This window comes from Aptenodytes patagonicus, chromosome Z (assembly GCF_965638725.1).
Source record: "Aptenodytes patagonicus chromosome Z, bAptPat1.pri.cur, whole genome shotgun sequence".
NCBI classification, from domain to species: Eukaryota; Metazoa; Chordata; class Aves; order Sphenisciformes; family Spheniscidae; genus Aptenodytes; species Aptenodytes patagonicus.
In genome coordinates, this window is record NC_134982.1 from 45,547,647 (window position 1) to 45,568,542 (window position 20,896).

Genomic DNA, 20,896 nt, shown 5'->3' on the forward strand with positions numbered 1-20,896 from the left:
TCTTGGTCAGGTGCTTATGAGATTGTTCCAGAAATGAGTCCCATTGTCTGACTCAATTCTTCCTGGGATGCCATACCACCACAGAACTTGCTTTTCAAGGCCCAGGACAGTGTTTCAAGCGGTGGTATGGGTACCGTACGGTGTTTTGGGTGGTGGTATGGGTACTGTACTGTCCACTTTTCTTGTTCTGCAATATCTAGGGCCAGCTGGATGGTTTTTGCTTCTGCACATTGACTCGATTTGCCTTTCCCTTCAGCAGCTTCTGCAACTTGTCATGTGGGATTCCACACAGCAGTTTTCCACCTCCCAATAGTTTCCCACAATACGACAGGACCCATCAGTATATGGAGCATATTGTTTCTCATTTTCTGGTAATTTATTATACCGTGGGGCCTCTTCAGCATGAGTCACTTCCTCGGGCAATGCTCCAAAGTCTCTGCTTTCTGGCCAGTCCATGATATCTTCCAGGATTCCAGAGCCGTTGGGGTTTCCCATTCAGGCCCATGGTGTGATTAGTACTACCCACTTAATCCACATAGCATTGGTTGCATGATGGGTAGAGGGGATGTTTCCTTTGAACATCCAATGCAGTACAGACAATTGCGGTGCCAAGAGAAGCTGAGCTTCAGTATGAACTACTTCTGAAGCATCTTGAACCCCTTCATATGCTGCTAGTATCTCCTTTTCAGTTGGGGTGTAGTGGGCCTTAGATCCTCTATACCCACAGCTCCAAAACCCTAGAGGCTGACTTTGGATCTCTGCAGGTGCTTTCTGCCAGAGGCTCCAGCTGAGGCCACGCTCCCTGGCAGCAGTGTAGGGCACATTTCTCACATTTGGTCCTGTCTGGACTGGCCCAAGGGCTACCACATGAACAATTGCCTGACTGATCTGTTCAAATGCTTGTTGCTGCTTGGGGACCCAGTTGAAATAGTTCTTCTTTCAGGTCACTCAATAGAGAGGACTTACAAGTTGACTATAACCTGGAATATGCATTCTCCAGAATCCCACAATGCCTAGGAATGCCTGGGTTTCCTTTTTGTTCACTACTGGGGACACGGCTATTATTTTATTGATCACATCTGCTAGGATGTGATGACGCCCATCTTGCCATTTTATTCCCAAAAACTAGACTTCTCGTAAAGGTCCTTTGACCTTGTTTTATTTTATAGAAAGCCAGCTTTCGGCAGAATCTGGATTTTCTTTTCCCTTTCTCAAACACTTCCTCAGCTGTGTTGCCCCACACAGTGATGTCACCAATGCATTGCAAGCTTTCCGGGGCTTTGCCCTGTTCCAGTGCAGTCTGGATCAGTCCATGGCAAATGGCAGGGCTGTGCTTCCACCCCTCCGTGGCAGTCAATTCCATATTGGACACCCTTCCACATCAAAGCTAACTGTGGCCTGCACTCTGCTGAAAAACGGATTGAGAAAAATGCATTGGCAATATCAGTTATGGCATATCGCTTGGCTGCCTTTGACTCCAGTTCATACTGGAGTCCTAGCATGTCCAGTATGGCAACACTTAATGGCGGTGTGACTTCATTCAGGCCACAGTAGTCCACTGTACACCTCCACTCTCTCTCAGACTTTCACACTGGCTATATGGGACTATTAAAGGGCAAGTGAGTCTTGCTGATCACTCCTTGGCTCTTGAGTCAATGAATCGGCTCCTGGATGGGAACAAGGGAGTCTCAGTTGGGACAATACTGATGCCAGTGCACCGTCATGGTAGCAATTGGCACTTGCTGTTCTTCAAAACACAGCAGCCCCGCAACAGAAGGATCGTCCAAGAGGCCAGGCAAGGCAGACAGCTGTTTAATCTTCTCTGAATCTGCAGTGGCTACATCAAAGGCCCAGTGGTACCTCTTTGGATCCCTGAAGCACCCTCTTTTGAGACAGTCAATGGCAAAGCTATATGGGGCCTCTGGACTGGTGACAATAGGATGCTTCTGCCATTTGTTTCCTGTTAGGCTCACCTCAGCTTCTAACACAGACAACAACTGGGATCCCCCTGTCACTCCAGAAATCCAGATGTGTTCTGCCCCCTTGTATACTGATGGCATTAGGGTACACTGTGCACTGGTGTCCACCAAAACCAAAGTAAATCCAGTTGTCCCCTTCCTCTGCTTGGCCGGAGGGGGGGTTCCCCTATTCCCAATCAGAGCATTCATTACCTGACTCCTGTAATTGCAAACCAGAGGTCTTTACACCATGAAAGGAGCCTATATGTATCTCTGTTGCCCAGGCTATGCTACAAGGACTATTCATAGGTGTGATCCTACTACAGACCAGCATGGTCCTTCCATGGTAGAAGGTGTGGGGTTCAAACCCACATGGACATAAGTCCATTGGATCAGTATCAGAAAGAGGAGAGGGGTCCTTAGCCCATCTGCTGCATCTTGGGAATTGCTCAACAGCAACCAGAGCAGTAATCTTCCTGAAAGGACCCTTTTTTACCACTGCTTTTTCCCACAATTCATGTACACAGACTTCTAGGGCCAAGGCAGGTGCACCGTCCCACTTCCTCATATCCTCCCCACAGTCACACAGACAGAACCACAGGATGGCACATGGCATGTGCCCATGGTTCCCTTTCCTTTGAGGAGAGAAAGGCCTGCTCGTGGTAGCTGAGATGCTGGCCTGCAGGGGCAAGGAGGGAGAAAGATTATCCACATTCTCTTTGAGTTGCCAGACCTTGTGCAACAGCCTTTCCACAGCTGAGATGCAGGCCTATAGCAGGGAGGGGGAATTGAGATTCGCTTTGAATCGCCGGAGCTGGCAGATCAATCTATGCAAAGTTGGTGCCTTGATGTCAGCCCAATCCATCATTGCCAGATTGCTGGAGCATGACATCGGTGTGCTCTGTACAGACTTCTGCCACACAGACGGTGTGCACTGTACGTCATTCAGATCTTTGGGAGCCCGATTATTGTCCGTGTCACTGTAGACCACCTCCGCCACCGCTAATTCCCTCAGACACTGGATACCTTCCTCTGTAGGAGGAACCCTGCCTCACTGGGTTACAATATCTTCCTTAAGAGGGTACCTTGTCTTCATGCTTCATAAGAGCCACCTCTGGAGGCTGTGGGTGGCTGCCGCTCTTCCGATCCCTCTGTAAATCCCCCAGTCCCTGGCAATGGATCCCAGCTGCTGTGTTTCCCTACCTTCTAGTTCCAGACTATTAGCCCCACTATCCCAGCACTGGAGCAACCAGGTAGCAATTCACTCTTTCCACCTATCTTGCAGTTTGGTCATGGATAGGGACCAGGTAGTTTCCACCTCTTACAATTTCCATCTCTTTCCTCCCCATCCTGCCACAGAATAGGCTGCCTCTTCTGATTCTTCCTCTCTCCCCCTCTCAGGAGGAGCTGCTGCTTCTTCTACTAACTGAGTTGACCTCTGCTTCCACTGTTTCATCTTGACTACAGAAGCAACTATTACAGTTGAGGGTTTGGTCTGTGGTTTAGTGTCTGTTTGTGTGGTCTCAGAGCAAGAGACCTTCTCAGTGCCCATTTGTGGGCTCTTAGATCGGGATACCCTCTTGCATCTCTGAGGGCACTGGACAGTGGCTTGATAGGCATGGGCTAGGTCCCAAAACAGCTTTAGAAGTCACTGTGTTTTACCTCTCCTCCTTCAAATGGTGTATTAGTTTGATGGGTTCATGAGCCTGTTCAGGTGTGAAATCCCAAGCTATTGGAGGCAATAATGACCCTACGCACCTGCCCAACTCCTCCCACACGCTCTGCCACCCCAGGGATCAATCGCCTTAGAGCATGTTCCTGTGTTGCATCCCCAATTAGTTGTTTAATCTTATGAACAATAATCAAAATCAGCATCACAACACACACCAGTATGAACAGTCTGATTACATGAGGATATTGAAGGAACTGAGAAGCCATTACATCAAGGCTATAAAAACCTATCCTGGAGGAGACAAAGGGATAGCTACCATTCTTTCTTCTCTCCACAAAATGTCTCTCAGAGGAGAAAAGGGGAAAGGTACAGTTGCTGGTTTTGTCTATGAGATGGTTCTTGGAGTACTGGGACACCAGCAATGTAGGACCCAAATACCAGATTAGGCTGAAGGCCAGTGGTTTTATCATAGCTCTCCCAAGCAAAGGAAAACAAAGTGATAACACACTAAACAGCAAAATCTGAAAACAGTCATTAATGATTCTTGGAGCCTGTTGTACAGCAAGAAAGGAATCAAGCATCGGAATATTTGAGGAAACACATAAGTCAGCACCCAAAGTAAATATGCCAGCATCATGATCTGCAACAGCCACTCAAATAACAACTTACCTAAACAGGTATAACAGCTAGAAGTTTAATCTAGCACACTCTAATCAAGTCTGTTATTATCTCGAAGGCCTTGAGCCCCATGCTGGGCACCAAAAAAGACTGTTGTGGGTTAACCCCAGTAGGCAGCTAAGCACACACAGTCTCTCACTCACTTCCCCCCCTCCCAAGTGGGATGGGGGAAGAGCAAAGGAAGAGTAAAAGCAAGAAAACTTGTGAGTGGAGATAGAAATTGCTCAGTAAGTAAAGGTGAAGTGGAAGAAGAGAGAAAGAAAATAAACAAAACAAATGATGCAAAGGCAATCACTCACCACCTCCCAAGGCTCACTGATGCCCAGCCAGTTCCCAGGCAAAATATGGCTAACCTCCCTAAACCCCCTCCTCTCCCTTTTAATTGCTGAGCATGATGTTACATGGCATGAAATATCTCTTTGGTTAGTTCGGGTCATCTGCTTGGTTTTGTGTGTGTGTGTCCCCCAATCTCTTCATTGGGGGGCAGAGGCAGAAACAGAGAAGGCCTGACGCTGTGCAAACACTGTTCAGCAAGACCTAAAACACTGGTGTGTTATCAGCATTGTATTGGTCACAAATCTAAAACACAGCACCCTACAAGCTGCTATGAAGAAAATTAACTCCATCCCAGCTAGACCTAGCACACTAGCATAGCTAAAACCAAAAATCTAATAGATAAAACAGCTCAGCCTTGTAGAATCATCTTGAAACTGGCTAGCCAAGATATAACATTACTTTACCTATCTCTATCATGATTAAGATGATTGTCTATTCAATCATCCATTAAAATAAAGCTATGTCCCAGGGATTAGACAAACGAAATTATACAAGATTGTGAATTACATTTAAATTGTCAAATTAAGTACAGGTAAGTGTAACAGTTTTACATCTTTCGAAATTGAATTCAAGTTTTAGCAGACTGCTCTTTCACATAGTTATTTAAATAATCAACTTATAATTAAATACCTGGCATTTCTTTAGTTCCCTCTTTAGCTGAAGAATTGTGATGTGATGTGGCTCTTGGCTGGTCCCTGTCCCTGTGTCAGTTTCCTGCATGGTGAGAGCTTCCTTCCTTACTTCCTGTACCATAGTGATCCAGCTCTGCAACCTGTCCCGCTGACTTCTTTTTAAGCTAACATCATCATTCAAATCAACCAGAAATGGGAAGGCTTCATCTACACAGTTTCTATAACTGAAGCATTGAACCTGAAGCCGGGTGAGCTGCTCCTCAAGTGAACTGATACGAGTTCTTTCTTGATTTGAGTTGCGTGAACACTGATTACTGACTTGCTGGTTCTGCAAAGCTTCTCGAAGCAATCTGATTTCAAGTTCCATTTCATCAATCCGGTCTTGATCAGGGTTGTAATTTACAACTGGTTTATTTCTAATGTTTTTGGCTCTGTTGGCATATTTGAGGGAATTTAGAGATTCATCAAAGTCTGATGAGGATGGACTTATACACGTTATCATGACAGTCTTGGCATTTCCTCCAAGGGAGTCTTTCAGAATACGAGTGATTTTAGCATCCCTGTATGGAATATGTACACTTTTCCTTTTTGGGTCTCCAAGGGCACTGATGACGTTTCCCAAGGCCAACAGACCACTATTGATCTGAATTGATTCTTTGAAGCGTTCACCAGTATTTCCAGTCTTTGTCACCCTCTCTGATCCTGCCAAATCCACAAAATGAAACTTTGAAGCAATCATCTGGACTGATTTCCAAGATGAATCCTGTGCAGCATCAGTATTTTTTTGAGACTCTGCAGGCTGTTTCTGACAAATACTGATGGTAAAAATGGCGTGAGATCGACTAGAGTGCTCATTCATTTGTGTTGTGCCTGTGTGACGAGCTGCATTGCCACTTTCCAGCAGGCTTATCACTTCATCTGCACATTCTACTTGGAATTCCTTAGCACCAACAATCACTTCAAACACCAAACCAAAGAAAGTAAGAATAATTAATTCTAAACTCTTCAGCAAAAGTTTACAGCAATTAGGAATAGTCAAACTATAAACACAAATTAGTGAAATATACAAGCCTGCATTATTATGAGGTCATAGCATATAGCTATAGAAAAATAAGGTATCGATATGTGAAAAGCATGAGGTATAGCACATCTGAAACCTGCAGATATTTAATATATGGGTGTATTGTGTCATAGCATTTGAAACAGTATCTAAACACAATACAGAGATTTACTCATTTACACATTGCCATATGCAATTTGCAATAGTGCTATCTAGAAAAAGTACGAGCAAAGTCAGCTCAAAGGATATTTTGCCAGTTTAAAAAAATACTAAAACCAAAAAAGTTTGTAGTAGAAATGATTCCTAGCCTATGGTAAGAACAGAATTTCTGTTCTATATAGCTCAGGTAGTTGGGCCTTTTGGACAGGTACCTATTAGTAATCCAATAATGCGGAAGTGTACTTCTACCAAGTACTCCTACCAAGCATATTTTTTGTCGTTTGTTTTAATGAAGGATGGAAAACGTCCTAGCACAATCAACTGAAGCTGACTCGAACTGTACGGAAGACAAATAGTTTAAAATATATTGCGGGGTCCTTATGAAGCAATGATATTGTCTGCAAGATTTGTGCTAAATTAGTGTCTTCTTCCAGCTACAGACAAGAAAACCAGGCCAGCTCAATGGAACAGTATATTAATATTAGCGCACACACAATAATTAGCATATAAAGAATAAAGAAAAACAAAACAAAACAGATTATACAGTTTCAGAATAAAGTATCTCTGTAGTGGATTCTTCTAGTATTTTCATGTAGTAGACAGGAGAACTATAGGGTAAGTGTTAATTTCAACGCCTCCAAAAAATATCAGATGCTACTTTTAATGAAATGTTCTCTTCCCCTCATTTCATAGTGAAAGGAGGGCAGATATTTACAGTATAAGTGGCTTAACAATTATAATTTTGAGGGCAGAAGCAAAGGTTTAACCTTGAAATACCTACTCAAGTGAATAATCACACACTGGTGTGTTTCTAGACAGAATTTGCAGAAGCAATAATGTATTTCTACTTCATCATTTATTGCCATTTCTGATGGAACACTTATATCATTCACAGGCATCTAAACCCAAAACTGCTTCAAATCAGCTGAGTTTATATTCTGAAAACGTAACTTTTTTCTAGTATTAGTAATGAATAAGCTCTTTCAAGAGAAAGCCAGAATAACTTGGGCACACAACTGAAACCAAACACACCAAATTTTAGAGCTGAAATCCTACCTGTATTTCCCTTTTCATCTTCTCGGATGTGTAATTCTTTCACAGAGGTCTCCAACTCCAATAAATCTCGAAGTTCTTCCTTGTAAACCTCTATATAAGATACTTTCACATGGAAGTCAATGTTACAGTTTTCAGAAATATGCTGAAATAATTCCTGAATAGCCCGTGGAATTATACCCTTTTCATTCTCTGCAACGGATGCTAAAATGTAAGCAAAGATGTCACAGAAGCTTGCAGTCATTCTGCCACATCAATTACAAAGACTGAAGATTGAGAGAAGTCTGTGAGATTTGCTACTCAATATACTAAGGAATCTGAAGAGCTCAGTGTTCCCAAGGATTTTTGTAAATATTTGTTTTTCTGGGGTTCAGAATATTTGTTTCCATTAATAGGATTCAAAGTTAAGTTCTAAATTACGTAATGTTATAGTCGCAGAAGTTATGAAAAATACGGAGTCTACTTTAAATCTATACTGCTCAGACTATAGATTTCTTTATTCCTACTCATGGTTGGCAACAACATTGCAAGGGTTTGAGAAACTATAAATTCCACCTAAATACAGTAAAGACCATTAGTAACTTGGTGAGACAAGATTTATGACCAACATTTACAGTAATTTCCTACTTTTTCAAAGTAGGTATGGAACACTAATGCCAAACTCTGTTTTTATTTTTTTTTACTATTCAGCCTAGGACAATGCTTCCATAAATAATTTGTGTTCTTTATTCAACAATATGGAAACTAACTGTTTGTCCATGAGAGGATACCAAGAATCTTTTTTACCAAAAAAATAAAGGGTTGCTCACATCTAACCATAAATTTAGTAAATATACGTATAAAACCAAAACTGCTGAGCTACGAACAGTCTTAGATTGTGACATCCACTACCTAAAGCATTTGGCTGGCAATGGTACTTACAAAAACATTAAATAACTACTACTAGAGGAAAGGCAAGTGAAGTTATAACAGTAAGCAGAATTAAGAGGCCAATTGTATGAGGTTCAACAAGGCCAAGTGCCAGGTCCTGCACTTCGGCCACAACAACCCCATGCAGCGCTACAGGCTTGGGGAAGAGTGGCTGGAAAGCTGCCTGTCAGAAAAGGACCCGGGGGTGCTGGTTGACAGCCAGCTGAACATGAGCCGGCAGTGTGCCCAGGCGGCCAAGAAGGCCAATGGCATCCTGGCTTGTATCAGAAATAGTGTGGCCAGCAGGAGTAGGGAAATGGTCGTCCCCCTGTACTCGGCACTGGTGAGGCCGCACCTCGAATACCGTGTTCAGTTTTGGGCCCCTCACTACAAGAAGGACATTGAGGTGCTGGAGCATGTCCAGAGAAGGGCAACGAGGCTGGTGAGGGGTCTGGAGAACAAGTCTTATGAGGAGCGGCTGAGGGAACTGGGGTTGTTTAGCCTGGAGAAAAGGAGGCTGAGGGGAGACCTCATCGCCTCTACAACTACCTGACAGGAGGTTGTAGCGAGGTGGGTGTTGGTCTCTTCTCCCCAGTAACTAGCGATAGGACGAGAGGAAATGGCCTCAAGTTGTGCCAGGGGAGGTTTAGATTGGATGTGAGGAAAAATGTCTTTACTGAAAGAGTGGTTAAACATTGGAACAGGCTGCCCAGGGAAGTGGTTGAGTAAATCCCTGGAGGTATTTAAAAGACGTGTAGATGTGGCACTTAGGGACATGGTTTAGTGGTGGACTGGGCAGTGCCAGGTTAACAGTTGGACTCAATGATCTTAAGGGCCTTTTCCAACCTAAATTATTCTGTGTTTCTATGATTCTAAATAAAAGGAAAATTTTAATACCTACCAAGAGGTTTAGAATAATCTATTTATATCCATTTGGAAGACTTAAATTGTAAATTTCTATGATGTCATATAAATGTCTCAAAAAAAAAGCGAAGAGTGAGCAAGCAAACAATTAATTGCCTAATGCAGACATTTGCAAGGTAAGATAAATGTAGCAAGAATCTCCAAAACACTGCATTTCAGGAAGAAATTCTAGTTTAAGTTGCATGTTAAAACGGGGAACGAGAAAGAGCACTTTATAAATTGTTTTCTTCTTAAGATATTTTTAGCATAGCCTAATTTGTGGAGAATTTGTTTTTAGAACAGTTTAATTACTACAAAAACTTTGGAAGCATTTTTTTTACTGTACCTTTTTTCATTAGCCCTTAAGAATTCTGCAGCATCATCTGCTATGTATTAAATATTTAACTTGCACAAATACATTGTTCACCAGTTTAAAAAACCCCCAAACTTTCTACAACTTACCAATGTGGCCACCTCCAATGGTGTAAGTCTTCCCAGAACCTGTCTGTCCGTATGCAAACACTGTAGCATTGTATCCCTCAGTCAAAGACACTAGAAGCGGCTTAATGCAAACAGTATAAACTTCTTCTTGGGTTGAGTTTTTGCCAAATACAAAATCAAAAGTGAAGACACGGTCTTTCCCAATGATAATTTGTTTTGTATTTGGGACTAATCTCACACACACTTGGTGGTTATGAAGTATTTCTTTGGAAAGCAGAGGTCTGATTCGAACTGCAACTTTAACTGGGATCTCCTCCATGCCAGACTCCATCCCTGTGCTCCCCACTCAGTATTCACATAGTCAACAAGAAATCTGTTACCACTCCTGTGTCCACCTCATTCACAGCTGTCTGCAATCAAGAAAAAAAGTTTTCCATGTTATGTAATAAATACAAATTAATCTTCTGCTGAAGTAAGAAAGTTGACGTTTCCTAAAGAATATATAAGCACCATTACACTCTTGAAAAGTACCTGACATAAAAGTAGCTATATTAATAACTGTTAAATCAATTCATAACTTAATTTTGCCTCTATTAATTTCCAAGCTAGCAGACTTAAGTCTGAGAGTTGCTTGATTTTCTATTTGAACATAACACGGACATATGAAGCAACAACATTGTAAGAGCTCGCTAATAAACACTGTTGATAAACCACATGCTTACAATGAATCCTCCCATTTTCCTATTCCTGCATTCATGCTGCATAGGCAACATAAATCAGTCAAACAAAGCTTTTTTCTCCAAAACTTCTATGTATATACACACACACACATTTTAAAACCCTCTTCCACTTAAGAAGCGCCAGGCATTGTAACTTGACAAGCACAGAGAAAGCAGTTGTGTTGCCTACAAAGGAGGTGTGATTTTAAAGGTATCTAATTACTACACATAAACCATTCCTCTGATTTTAATCTGCATGTTTAAGCACATATGTAATTATTTTTATTAATTACATATTTTAGCAACCATTGTTCCTCATACTGCTCCCTGCCTGTTCATTCTTACAACATAAGCACTGCACAGTAGCACAACCATAAATATCAAGGAATAGCCTCTCTTTACAGCTGTCTTTCATGAACATTCAAAAATCCTCAGAGCTACCAAATGCTGCTGGATCCCAAACTTTTTTTTTTTTTTTGCTAATTCTAAGAATCTTTGCAGCGCAAGGGAACATTTGCTGAACTTCCTGCTTGCTAAACTCTCACACATACAGCATTAAGAAAGCTGTATTACCAAACTGGCAGAACTCATCAGCTAAGCCCCCAAAATTCAAGTTTGTTGAAAACAAACAGCTTTAAACAGTTGTCTTGTGGTTGCAAAGAGAAGAGGTTTTGCATTTCATTTTATTCCTTTTAGTTTGAGAACTTGGCCATCCAGAGTTGAGAAACTATCCGAAGTTGAAAAAAGACAAGACCTGTGTTATTAACCGAGCAGAAGTAAAACAAATAAGCAAAGCACGAGCCTGAAATCAGACTCGTATCATAAAGGACATGGCAATCAGAAACAACTATATAAACTTACTAACTACAGATTCAAAACACATTTTTATCGATTTCTGTTTTTATTTATCCAGGTACATTATTTTTATCCCCTAGCACATACTGCTTTGAAGTGCTGACATTCCACCTTCCCTTTTAAAATTATATTTAAAAAAAAAAATTAAGCCAAGTCACAGGGGGGGGAAGAGAGGGAAATCCTATTCACTATTTCGTAAAAGAACGTGTGAATAATAAATAGGTGTATGCCAAAGCCACAGAAATACTCTGCTGTCGATACATCGTGTGCGCTCGGCCGCCAGAAAGCAGGAGCAAATACGCTGGCAGCCGTTTGCCCGCAGGGGTGTTTTAAGAGCGGGCCGATACATTTTCCACGTTTGCCGTGTCTCGAAATGCACTTTTCATGCCAAACCTGAGAGGAACCGGGAACGGGATCACGCCTAGTTCTTGGGAGCCGCCCGGGGCCGCTGAATCCAGGCGCCCGGGCTGCGGAGCCCCGCTACGGCTCCGGCGCGGCCCGCCGTCCCACCAGGCCGTCCCCCAGCTCCCGCGCCGCCGGCCGCTGCCGCCGGGCCCGGGCGCGGCCAGGAAGGAGGCAGGCCGCGGCGGAGCCAGCCGGGGCGGCGGCGACCGGTCTCTCCCCGTTGTTTACGGCGCCTCGCTAGGCAACGGCGGCAACGTCCGGCGGCGGCACCCGCGGCAGAGCGGCGCCCCCTCGCGCCCCGCCGCCCACAGCGCCCCCGGGCGGCGGGAGGAGGGCGAAGGGGCGGGGCGGCAAGCAGGGACACGCCCCCGGGGGATGGAGGCCCCCCCCCCCCCCCGGGGGATGGAGCCCACACACCCCTCCCCGCCCCCGGGGGCTGACGCCGGCGTCCGCTGACGCTCTGCCCCCTCCGATGAAAACGGAGCTGACTCCGTGCCACTTACGTCACTGCACTGTTTATTTAATGAATGCAATAGCGCCGCTCTCGTCGGGCGTTTGCTGAGCGCCATCAGAACGGACCATCTCAGCGCAGGTGCGACAAGGCACTTGCAGGCATGGTACACCTGCCCGGAGGGCTACGATACACAGCGATAGGTCCGTACGCATATATCGGTGTGCAAATACACATACGTACACAAATACGTAAATACTGTACGTAAATACAATACAAAGCAGGAGTAATAAACCCTGAATTAACACGGGTTGTCCGGCAAAGTTTACACGATTAATTCCAGTCATGGCAAGTGAAAGATTCAGAGGAAAAAAGAAAAAGAAAAAAAAAGAGTTGTTACTACATCACCTGAAAACGAGCATTTGATTTAACCAGTTCCAAATTAGCCTATGACAAACCACCGTATGAGAAGAGTAACTGCAATTCAAAAGATAACGCATCAACACCACAGCTATCAGACGGGACCTAGTAATATATACACCGTACTCGGTGAAACGGAGTATCTTTCATCTCTTCCCTATGATCCCTGGCATAGTCCCAAAGATGATAATCGAGTAAAACTGCATTGATCTTTTCACGCATGTCTTGACCCTTCTTCTCATAGAGCTCCAGCAGGTGCTTACAAATCAACGCACAACACCAAATAGAACAGCCACGGATCTCCACCTCCTCTTTATCTCCAGACTGGAAAATTGTTCCTACAAGAGACAGCAATCCAATTACACTCAAGAGACAGAAGCCCCAGGATGGCCTGAATTTGCCTCCCCCCCCCCAACATTTATTCTATTATAGGACTGCAGTTTTCATGACTTACACTACAACTGCCAACAACGTGACTATACATTTTCTAATGATTGCTTTAATTTTACCATATGCACTTGTAAGTTTACCTCCCATTCAATTAAAACAACATCCTGTATTCTAAGAGTGCAGTTTAAGAGAAGAACAGGTGTTTGGGTTATACTGCACGTTACACGACTATTTCTTTGCTAGCGGAGACAAAAAGTATAGTCAAACATAATTCCGAGACAGTGTATTTCCTGCCAGGATAACTCAAAGATTTAAAAGTTAAAAAACACAAAACAAGAAACACCAAGCCCAAAACCTATATATATATGTAAAAATAGAAAGCAACCCATTTGTTTGAATGGCTTGGATGGGAATGTCCTTATTAGGATTCATGGAAAAAATTCATGGAAAAAATTGTCTACATGATCTATTTAATATATATGCCTGCATCTCTCTCTCTAAATATATATATGGCCATTCTACTAAGATCCATGGATGACTGCATTGATCTGTTTATCTTGCTGTGTAATTTTAAAATAGCATAATAGCAGTCCTACCTCTAAATACAGTCATTTTAGAGTAGAAGAGGGACTGGTTTATGTTTTTATTCACTGAAGTTCATATTTAGTAAGTACTGGAAGATGGAACCATGCTTAAAAATGAGACTCTAGTCTTACGCAATTAACTTCATTTAAGGCAATCTTTTTTTTTTAATGGCTGCTTATAATATTACCTTGCTTGCCACTAGCAGTTCAGTACAGACGAAGAGGAATCCCCATGCTTTTACATCATCTTTGAACTAATGAAGAAATCATTGCTTCTTTTATCTAAACCTCAAAAATCACCACTAGACTCATGCTGAAAAGTGTTTTTGGCAACAGCAGCCCTTCAGAAACTCAGAGATCAACTGGCCTAGAGACTCTAATCCTTCCCTTATCAATGTTTAATCCAAGGAACAGTTAGGTCTTTATAAAAACATAACCTTAAGATCTCATTCAAGATCACTGTTAGAGAACAAGTTCCTTCCTATTACCTCATCACTACATAAGAAGCCTTTGTTCCCTGGAGCAAAAAACCCCACAGATAACCCTTACGTCTACAATGTCGAGAGGTAAGATGACTTGATATTAATAAGGGAGGAACAAACCTTCACGTAGTTTCTTCATTAATTCTTCAGAATACTTCATTGCTTTTAAGTGAACAAGAACTTGAGGAATTCTGTAGTCTGCAAATATAGTCAGACTAGAAATGTCATCAAAAGAGCCATCTCCTTTGCCTTCTAATACACTCCATGTATCAGCCACAAGTATTTGTGCCCGTTTGTAGAATGACACCTTTTTTTTCTGATGAAAGAAATTTACGAATTATTTAAGTGCCTGAAACATCAATAAATACAGCAAATGACATGTACAGAGAGAGACGTAAACTATCATTTGCTTACGCAAACATTAGTTAACTAAAACACCTTAAAATCTAAACAATACCCAACCACAAACAAGCATCATATGGAATGCTCATAAATAAGTGGAAATAAAAGAAAAACATTGTAGAAGTCACTGCAGTGGATTAAAAATTGCTTAGATTCCGCTTGGATCTCAGAACACATTAATGCTGGTTTACTTCCACTTGGCAAACACTGCAGTTGGAGTCCAGCAAACATTAATTCTTTCAGAAACCCTAGAGTTCATCCAACATTTTGTTTCGAGAAGTGTAAAAGGCATGTACCAGATTAGACAATTAAGACATTTCATTAATCAATTTATCCATAATGTTAAGGAAATAAAATTCTAGTGAAAACTTTCATGAATGCTCCTGGGTCATCTGGTGTATCTTGCTAGTTAAAGAGGAGAGATGAAATTTAACTCCAGGAGAAGGTCTATTCACAAATACAAGGCTTTCTTAGATGCTACGCATGGTTCTATTTTTGTCATAAACATTTTTGCTGGTGCTAATCCTGCAAAGTTTTACATGCTTTTATGACTACTCACAAGGGGAAAAACTAAAGATATGCTACAATCAGTATGCTGTTGAGGTTTTCACTCTATGATGAGCACAATATGTGAATGTAAATCCACATCTTTAAGAAAAGAGGTATTAGTGGGCTATGGTTTTTTCCTCCTTTATAGCTAGACAAGATTTTCGACTTTTGACATGTGCTAAACAACAACATGTAACTGGAATGGTTAATCTGAAATACAAGTAGGTGGGGATTCGACTTATTTCCAGTTTTATTCTGCCACCCTTCATATCACCACAATTTACAAATGACATTTTTTAAGCTAGTTTAATTTTACTTTCTTGCCAAGATGCTTTGCTCTCAGGAATAGTAGCATATTTTTTGTCATTAAATGCTATTCTCCAAAAAAACACTGAGAACAAGATGTCCAACTACATTTCACAGAATAACTTCTGGAAACACCCTGAAAACTCCTTCTTTCCCTGTGCTTCATTCTTTACTTGACATAGATGCACAAACTTACTTCTAGAGAACATACATGATTTTGTACGTTAAATCATAAAACGCAACTTGAAACATCACAACAGGAAGTAAATAATTAATAGACCAAATCCCATCATAGCTCCTAGTGCCCCAAAGCTAACAGAAACCAAGGACATCATTCTTTTATAGCATTCAGATTTTTCCAGTATAGTAGAGAACCGATCGTCTCCAGCACCACACCATTTTGCAAGAGCAGAGGAAGGGAGAATTAAAATGGAACTTTTCATTTCATGCTGCAATTTAATTTGGAAGAAAAACACTGTCGGGGACTTGTTATTGAGCAGATGAATTTATAATTTCATTGTTTCAATTATTGTTAATTTTTATGCTGCACAGAGCTTCTGAAGTTTATGTAAAATTCTCAATATGAAAAAGACTATTAAGCATTTCTAGTAAATTTCCCCCGCACTTCTTTTCAACAGAAAGCAAGGAAAGCATTAGGCAGATGATATTATCTCTCAAAAACAGTATCATTTGTCCAAAAATGGAACATTTTACCAGATGGCAATACAACCACGCTTCTTTTTTTTCCTGCAACACCCTCACTTTCCAGGAAAAGCTACCACATACAGGGACAGTTGTGTCTCCTCGCCACTACAATGAGCCATTATCAAGAGACATAACTAATTATGACCTACTGATATTAAAAGAAAGATGGTGCATTGTGTTGGCAAAGAGCAAAATGTGATAGCACAGCTAGTAAAAAAAGCAAGAAATAGGAGGATCGTGAGAATTTTACAACCTTGGTCCCAGGTGATGGGAAATAAAAGATAAATACACACAACGCCAATGACTGGAAGCTCGGAAAGGACTCCACTGTGCCTATGGCAGGACATGAAAAACCTGATATGCGAGTATAACATAGTCCAGTATTTAAACTTTTGTCAGGATTCAAATTCAGCACGGCATCTAAAATATGAACTATCCACCCAAGGACAAAAAGGTTGTGGGGATTTTGGTTTGCAATTCACTTTTCAGAAGCAAAAGAACATTGGCAACTTCTATAATTACAGTCAGTAATGTGTAATTATGAAAAAATATTTTACGTATGTGTTTAGAAAAACATACAGCCAAAGAATTGTGTTAATTTTAGAAGTTCCCCTAGAAGGTCAGAACATAGGAGAGCTGTAGTAGTCTGTGATAGTATGATTCTAGTGCAGAATTTATTTTATAATCATATATATTTCTATTATGGAGAGCTACTGAAAAACACTGGTTTGCTACTAGATATCTCACCATCTTTTCAGTTCCCTCCTAATCCTTTATTGAAGGCAAAGTCTTACCTGTGAGAGCTCAACCTGCTGCGATACAAATGGTGTTGATATTGTGATCCATGTCACCTTGCATTAGGTGCTAACACTGATTTTTTTTTTTTTTTAATTAAAAACAAGTAGGGTGTAAACTTGGTCTACATTATTTCACCCACCTTCAAAATACACATCCTGCTTAGTGAAAGCAGAAAAACAACTTCCACATTCATGCAACAGGCTTTACTACTATGTCAGTGCTTACGGTCTGGGATCATTTTTGGAACATCTTTTCATTCTGTAGTCTGCTGCTGCTTTTAAGGAGGCTTGCTTTATAAAGCACTCAGCATCATCTCATGAAAGACATTACGTCAATGAATACAGTCACTATAAAGATAAGAAAATACTCTATTTATCACTTTACTTGGAAAATATTCCCTTTTTGATCACAAAAGTCATTAAAAAATTACTTTTATGTAAAAAATCCCAATAAATTAAATGAGTAGCTTCCAAGATTAGTTAGAAAGAACCTCTGATTTTTCATGTAAACTTATCTTACTTCATAGCAGGAGACAAAGGAAAATAAAAACATGCCACTTACTGAAGAGCAGATTTAAGTGATAAATGCAATAGGTTCAAAGCTCCAGTGAGTGGTGTTCCAGGGAGTTACCTTGAAAAGACTGCACAGACCATCAGTACAGGCTGCACTGCCACTAGAATAAAGTCTTTTGGACACAACGATGTAACAGCTGACTACTACTGCAGATGGAACTGAGCACAGGAGCAGCTACATATGTCACTGATAGTAAATAAGGATCATGCCTGTATAGGCAAAACCAGAAACACAGGAAATACCAGATAGTCTCTGTTTACTTCCCATCAGTTTCTTTCAGGAAAATGGCTTCAAACAGCTTCAGTATACTGTCAACCCTACCAAACGTATGGATTAATTCTGGCCTGTACTCATTTGTGCAATGCCTGTTGAATCAACAACAGCTATAGTGTGGAATCCCAGAAGTTGTACACATTTCCACAATTCTACCAGAGTTTCATTTCCTTCATTAGCTGCAGAGATCCTCAAGGTAAAAGGAGAGATGGGGGGGCGGACTTGGTAGCGATTCAAGGGAAAAAAAAAAAAAAAAAAAAGAAAAGATTCTGATTTTTCAGGCAGAAATTATCTCAAATATCACGCATTTGTAAGGAGTACAAAGGAGTCGTGATCTAATTGGAGCTTGGAGCATATCAAAATAAATTACAACAAAGTGATGAAGACAGAGACAGTATATGAAAAAAATGTCTCTCCTCTGGGGAAAAAGGTGACCCTTGCCATTAGAAATACATTCCTGGCTAGTTAAGGACTTAAGACAATCAAGTTTCTTTTACTGCTAATAAATTGTGTGATTTTGTTTTCAGATATTAAGACTGATAGAGACAGGAAATCTCAATAATTTTACCCCAGCTTAACAAAAAAGTATACTGTGGTCCAAGAGTATTATTTAAAAAACCTTCTTCCCTAACTGTATGTCTCATAGCAGTTTACATAATTAAGGTCAACTGCTTTAAAGTCTGGTTTTCCTTTCATTATACAGACCTATATCTTTATTGATTTGAGGCAAAAATATTAAAATAATAGTAAGTTTTCCTTATTTCCCTTGAATTTTACTTTTGAATACACCGAGTTCCACAGAAACATTTCTGTTCACCATTTCCTGGATTAAAAGCCCCAACAATTCACAAATATTAGACCAATTCTGAACTGACTATCCTCTCAGAAAAATTTACATAGACAACCTAAGAGCTACCTTTTAAAGCCACAATCAGTAAGGAGTAAATTCTTATCATAAGAAATTCAACGTAAGAACTAGCTTACCTCAAACACAGCTTCATCTCGGTAAGAAGGAAAATTTTCCAGTACTAGACGTAGTAGTTTCTGAGCACTTTTCTCACTCATTTTAACACAGGTGAGGAAAGAGCCTCCAAACTTCTCTAACAGAACTGTTCCGCTTTCATTCAGCGCCTGATGTCTTTCTTCAATCAAAGGTATGGGCACTTCCGTGTCAGAGCGAAATACGTGCCTGACTTGGTCAAGTGTCATGGTGGCAAAATACGATGCACTGGTAACAGGTATTCCTTCAGAAAAGTAAAAATAAGATGTTTAGGCTATCATAACATATCCTAAGACCTAATGCAGTGGCCTGCTACAGATGAGAGCATTTATACGGCAAGATCTAAAGAGTCTATCAACTCTTAAAATCAACTGAGTGTTCAGTGACAACCGCATTCAGCTGCTTAAAACTAAATTTGTGTTTGCGCACAGTGCTTCCTTCTACAGATAAGAATTTCCAACATGCAACTGTGGAACTTTCTTACTTTCTAGTATGTAATTTTTCCCAACTGCTTAGTCTTCATCTTTGAGTGTGGTGTTTACATAGCACGCTGGCAAATATAGTTAGTATAGTCACCACCTGTTTTCCCTTAGCTCCTAATAGTTCATCCTCTTTTCCCTTAGCTCCTAATCACATTGTGCATTTACAAAACGTATCTTAACACAAACCTTCCCTTAATTTACAAACAAATACGTAGAAAATTAATTAAAACTTCCATCTATACCTACAGATTTTTTTCTGATGACAGCAACAAGAGCGAGCGCTGAAATACTGGTTTTGGAGGCATACGGGTTTTCAGACTTACTGGAGCCACTTTGGTACTAGATTAGTCCAGAGGATTCTCAGCGTAAGGCTCTTTTTCTCATTTGTCATGGAAATACGCAACTTATCTTAGGAACACACGTGAAATAACAGAAGCCACAAACAGCTGACTACCGACAGTCCTTAAAGTCTTTTTAATGGAAAAGAGACAACCCAATTAGAGCCACAAGTTACATATTTGCTGTACAAGGTATTGTTAAAGCGCTCCCAGTTTCCTCCCCCAGGCTCCACGGGACGGCCTGCACATACAGATTTATCGAAACAGCGAGCGACAGCCTGCAGACACGGTTCCCGTTTCTGAGGTAGCGCCTGGATTTTATACTCATCGCTCTGTGTCTAACACCGCCCCCTCCCCCCCCCCCCCCCGGCTGCTCAGCGGGGGCCCGCAGGCCGCCCTGCGAGGCCCGGCCCCCGCCGCCGGCGGGAGCCCCGCTCCCCTGGCGCTCACTAACCGTCGTCAAGGGCCCTGTTGACGGCGGCGCAGAGGGACCAGTAGCCGCTGTACGTTTTACCCTTGTACTTCACCATGTACTTCTGCTCCTCCTGCTCGGACCAGAAGGAGAAGTTGAGGGTGTCCACCAGGAACACCCAGTCCACCGCCTCCTCGCTGGCGGCCCGGGGGTTCAGCTCGTGGAGGCTCTTCCACCCCGCCAGCCCGAACTCCGCCGCCGAGGCTTTGTCAAACAAACTCTCCGCCACCCGCCGCGCCCCCTCCTCGTCCACGGAGACATCTTTGCTGTTGCCGGCTATAAACCTGGCGGACTCCAGGGGAGACGGGAACACCTCCATGCTCCGCCGCCTCTCTAGGGGCAGGAAACACGCACGCTTATCAAGGCCAGCCCCTCCGTCGCGCCCCCGCCCAGCCCGCGGAGCACCGATGGGAAGCGGCTCGGCAACAGGCCTCCTCCCCGCCGTCAGGCTCCGGCACAGCCCCCGCTCCCGCAGCCGGCCCTCGCTTTCTTACCGCCGCCGGGGAGGCGGCCGCGCCTCAGGCCCCGCCCCGCGCTGCCGCCGCCGCGCAGTGCGCAGGCGCGCGGGGCAGCCGGGGCGCGGCGGCGGCGGCCTGGGCCGGGTGGCGCGGCGGGACTCCCGCGTCCACGGCCCCCACGAACTTACTGAAAACACGGCCGGTGGCCGTGCCGCCGGCGGTGGCCCGCAGCCCGCCTCCTTCCGGACGTACGGCAGGGCGTAGAGAAAGGCGCCCCCCCCCCAAGGCCGGGGCCTCCCACCCAGCCGCTCCCGCGCGGGGAGGCAGCCTTCAAAGAGGAGCCCCGCGTGGGACACCCCGGTTCGGCCCGCACGGCGGAGCCGGTCCTGAGCTGCGGGTACGGTAAGGCCGGACGCGCTGCCGGCGCCCCCCG

General features: G+C 42.7%; 2 protein-coding genes across 4 annotated transcripts in view; both read right to left on the minus strand.

The window, feature by feature from the left end:
* KIF27 (kinesin family member 27) overlaps positions 1–11,867 on the minus strand; it is a 31,232-nt gene extending 19,365 nt beyond the window's left edge. For both annotated transcript variants that reach the window (XM_076362498.1, XM_076362497.1), the window contains exons 1-4: positions 11,769–11,867; positions 9,823–10,211; positions 7,552–7,752; positions 5,275–6,233 (exon numbers count right to left, since the gene is read on the minus strand). In XM_076362498.1, coding sequence (XP_076218613.1) covers positions 5,275–6,233; positions 7,552–7,752; positions 9,823–10,132 — 1,470 coding nt within the window. In that variant the 5' untranslated portion in view covers positions 10,133–10,211; positions 11,769–11,867. The remainder of the gene's footprint in view (positions 1–5,274; positions 6,234–7,551; positions 7,753–9,822; positions 10,212–11,768) is intronic.
* A 412-nt stretch (positions 11,868–12,279) lies between these two features.
* Positions 12,280–20,361, minus strand: QNG1 (Q-nucleotide N-glycosylase 1). 2 transcript variants are annotated; one of them, XM_076362637.1, is made up of 4 exons: positions 19,988–20,361; positions 18,698–18,957; positions 14,228–14,423; positions 12,280–12,989 (listed from the first exon to the last, which is right to left on the minus strand). In XM_076362637.1, exons 1-4 carry the CDS (start codon positions 20,322–20,324, stop codon positions 12,757–12,759), a joined length of 1,026 nt encoding a protein of 341 aa, XP_076218752.1. In that variant the 5' UTR covers positions 20,325–20,361; the 3' UTR covers positions 12,280–12,756. The 2 variants fall into 2 exon arrangements, with proteins under 2 accessions (XP_076218752.1, XP_076218753.1); XM_076362638.1 differs by lacking the exon at positions 19,988–20,361 and adding an exon at positions 19,519–19,869.
* Positions 20,362–20,896: the final 535 nt, after the last annotated feature.

Excerpts from the sequence above, each read along its gene's own strand:
- QNG1 (XM_076362637.1), bottom strand. The coding sequence starts at position 20,324 with ATGGAGGTGTTCCCGTCTCCCCTGGAGTCCGCCAGGTTTATAGCCGGC. Across the intron at positions 18,958-19,987 it reads CAACAGGGCCCTTGACGACG|GAATACCTGTTACCAGTGCA; the intron begins GTTAGTGAGCGC and ends ACTTTTCTGAAG. Across the intron at positions 12,990-14,227 it reads AATGAAGAAACTACGTGAAG|GAACAATTTTCCAGTCTGGA; the intron begins GTTTGTTCCTCC and ends TGTCTCTTGTAG.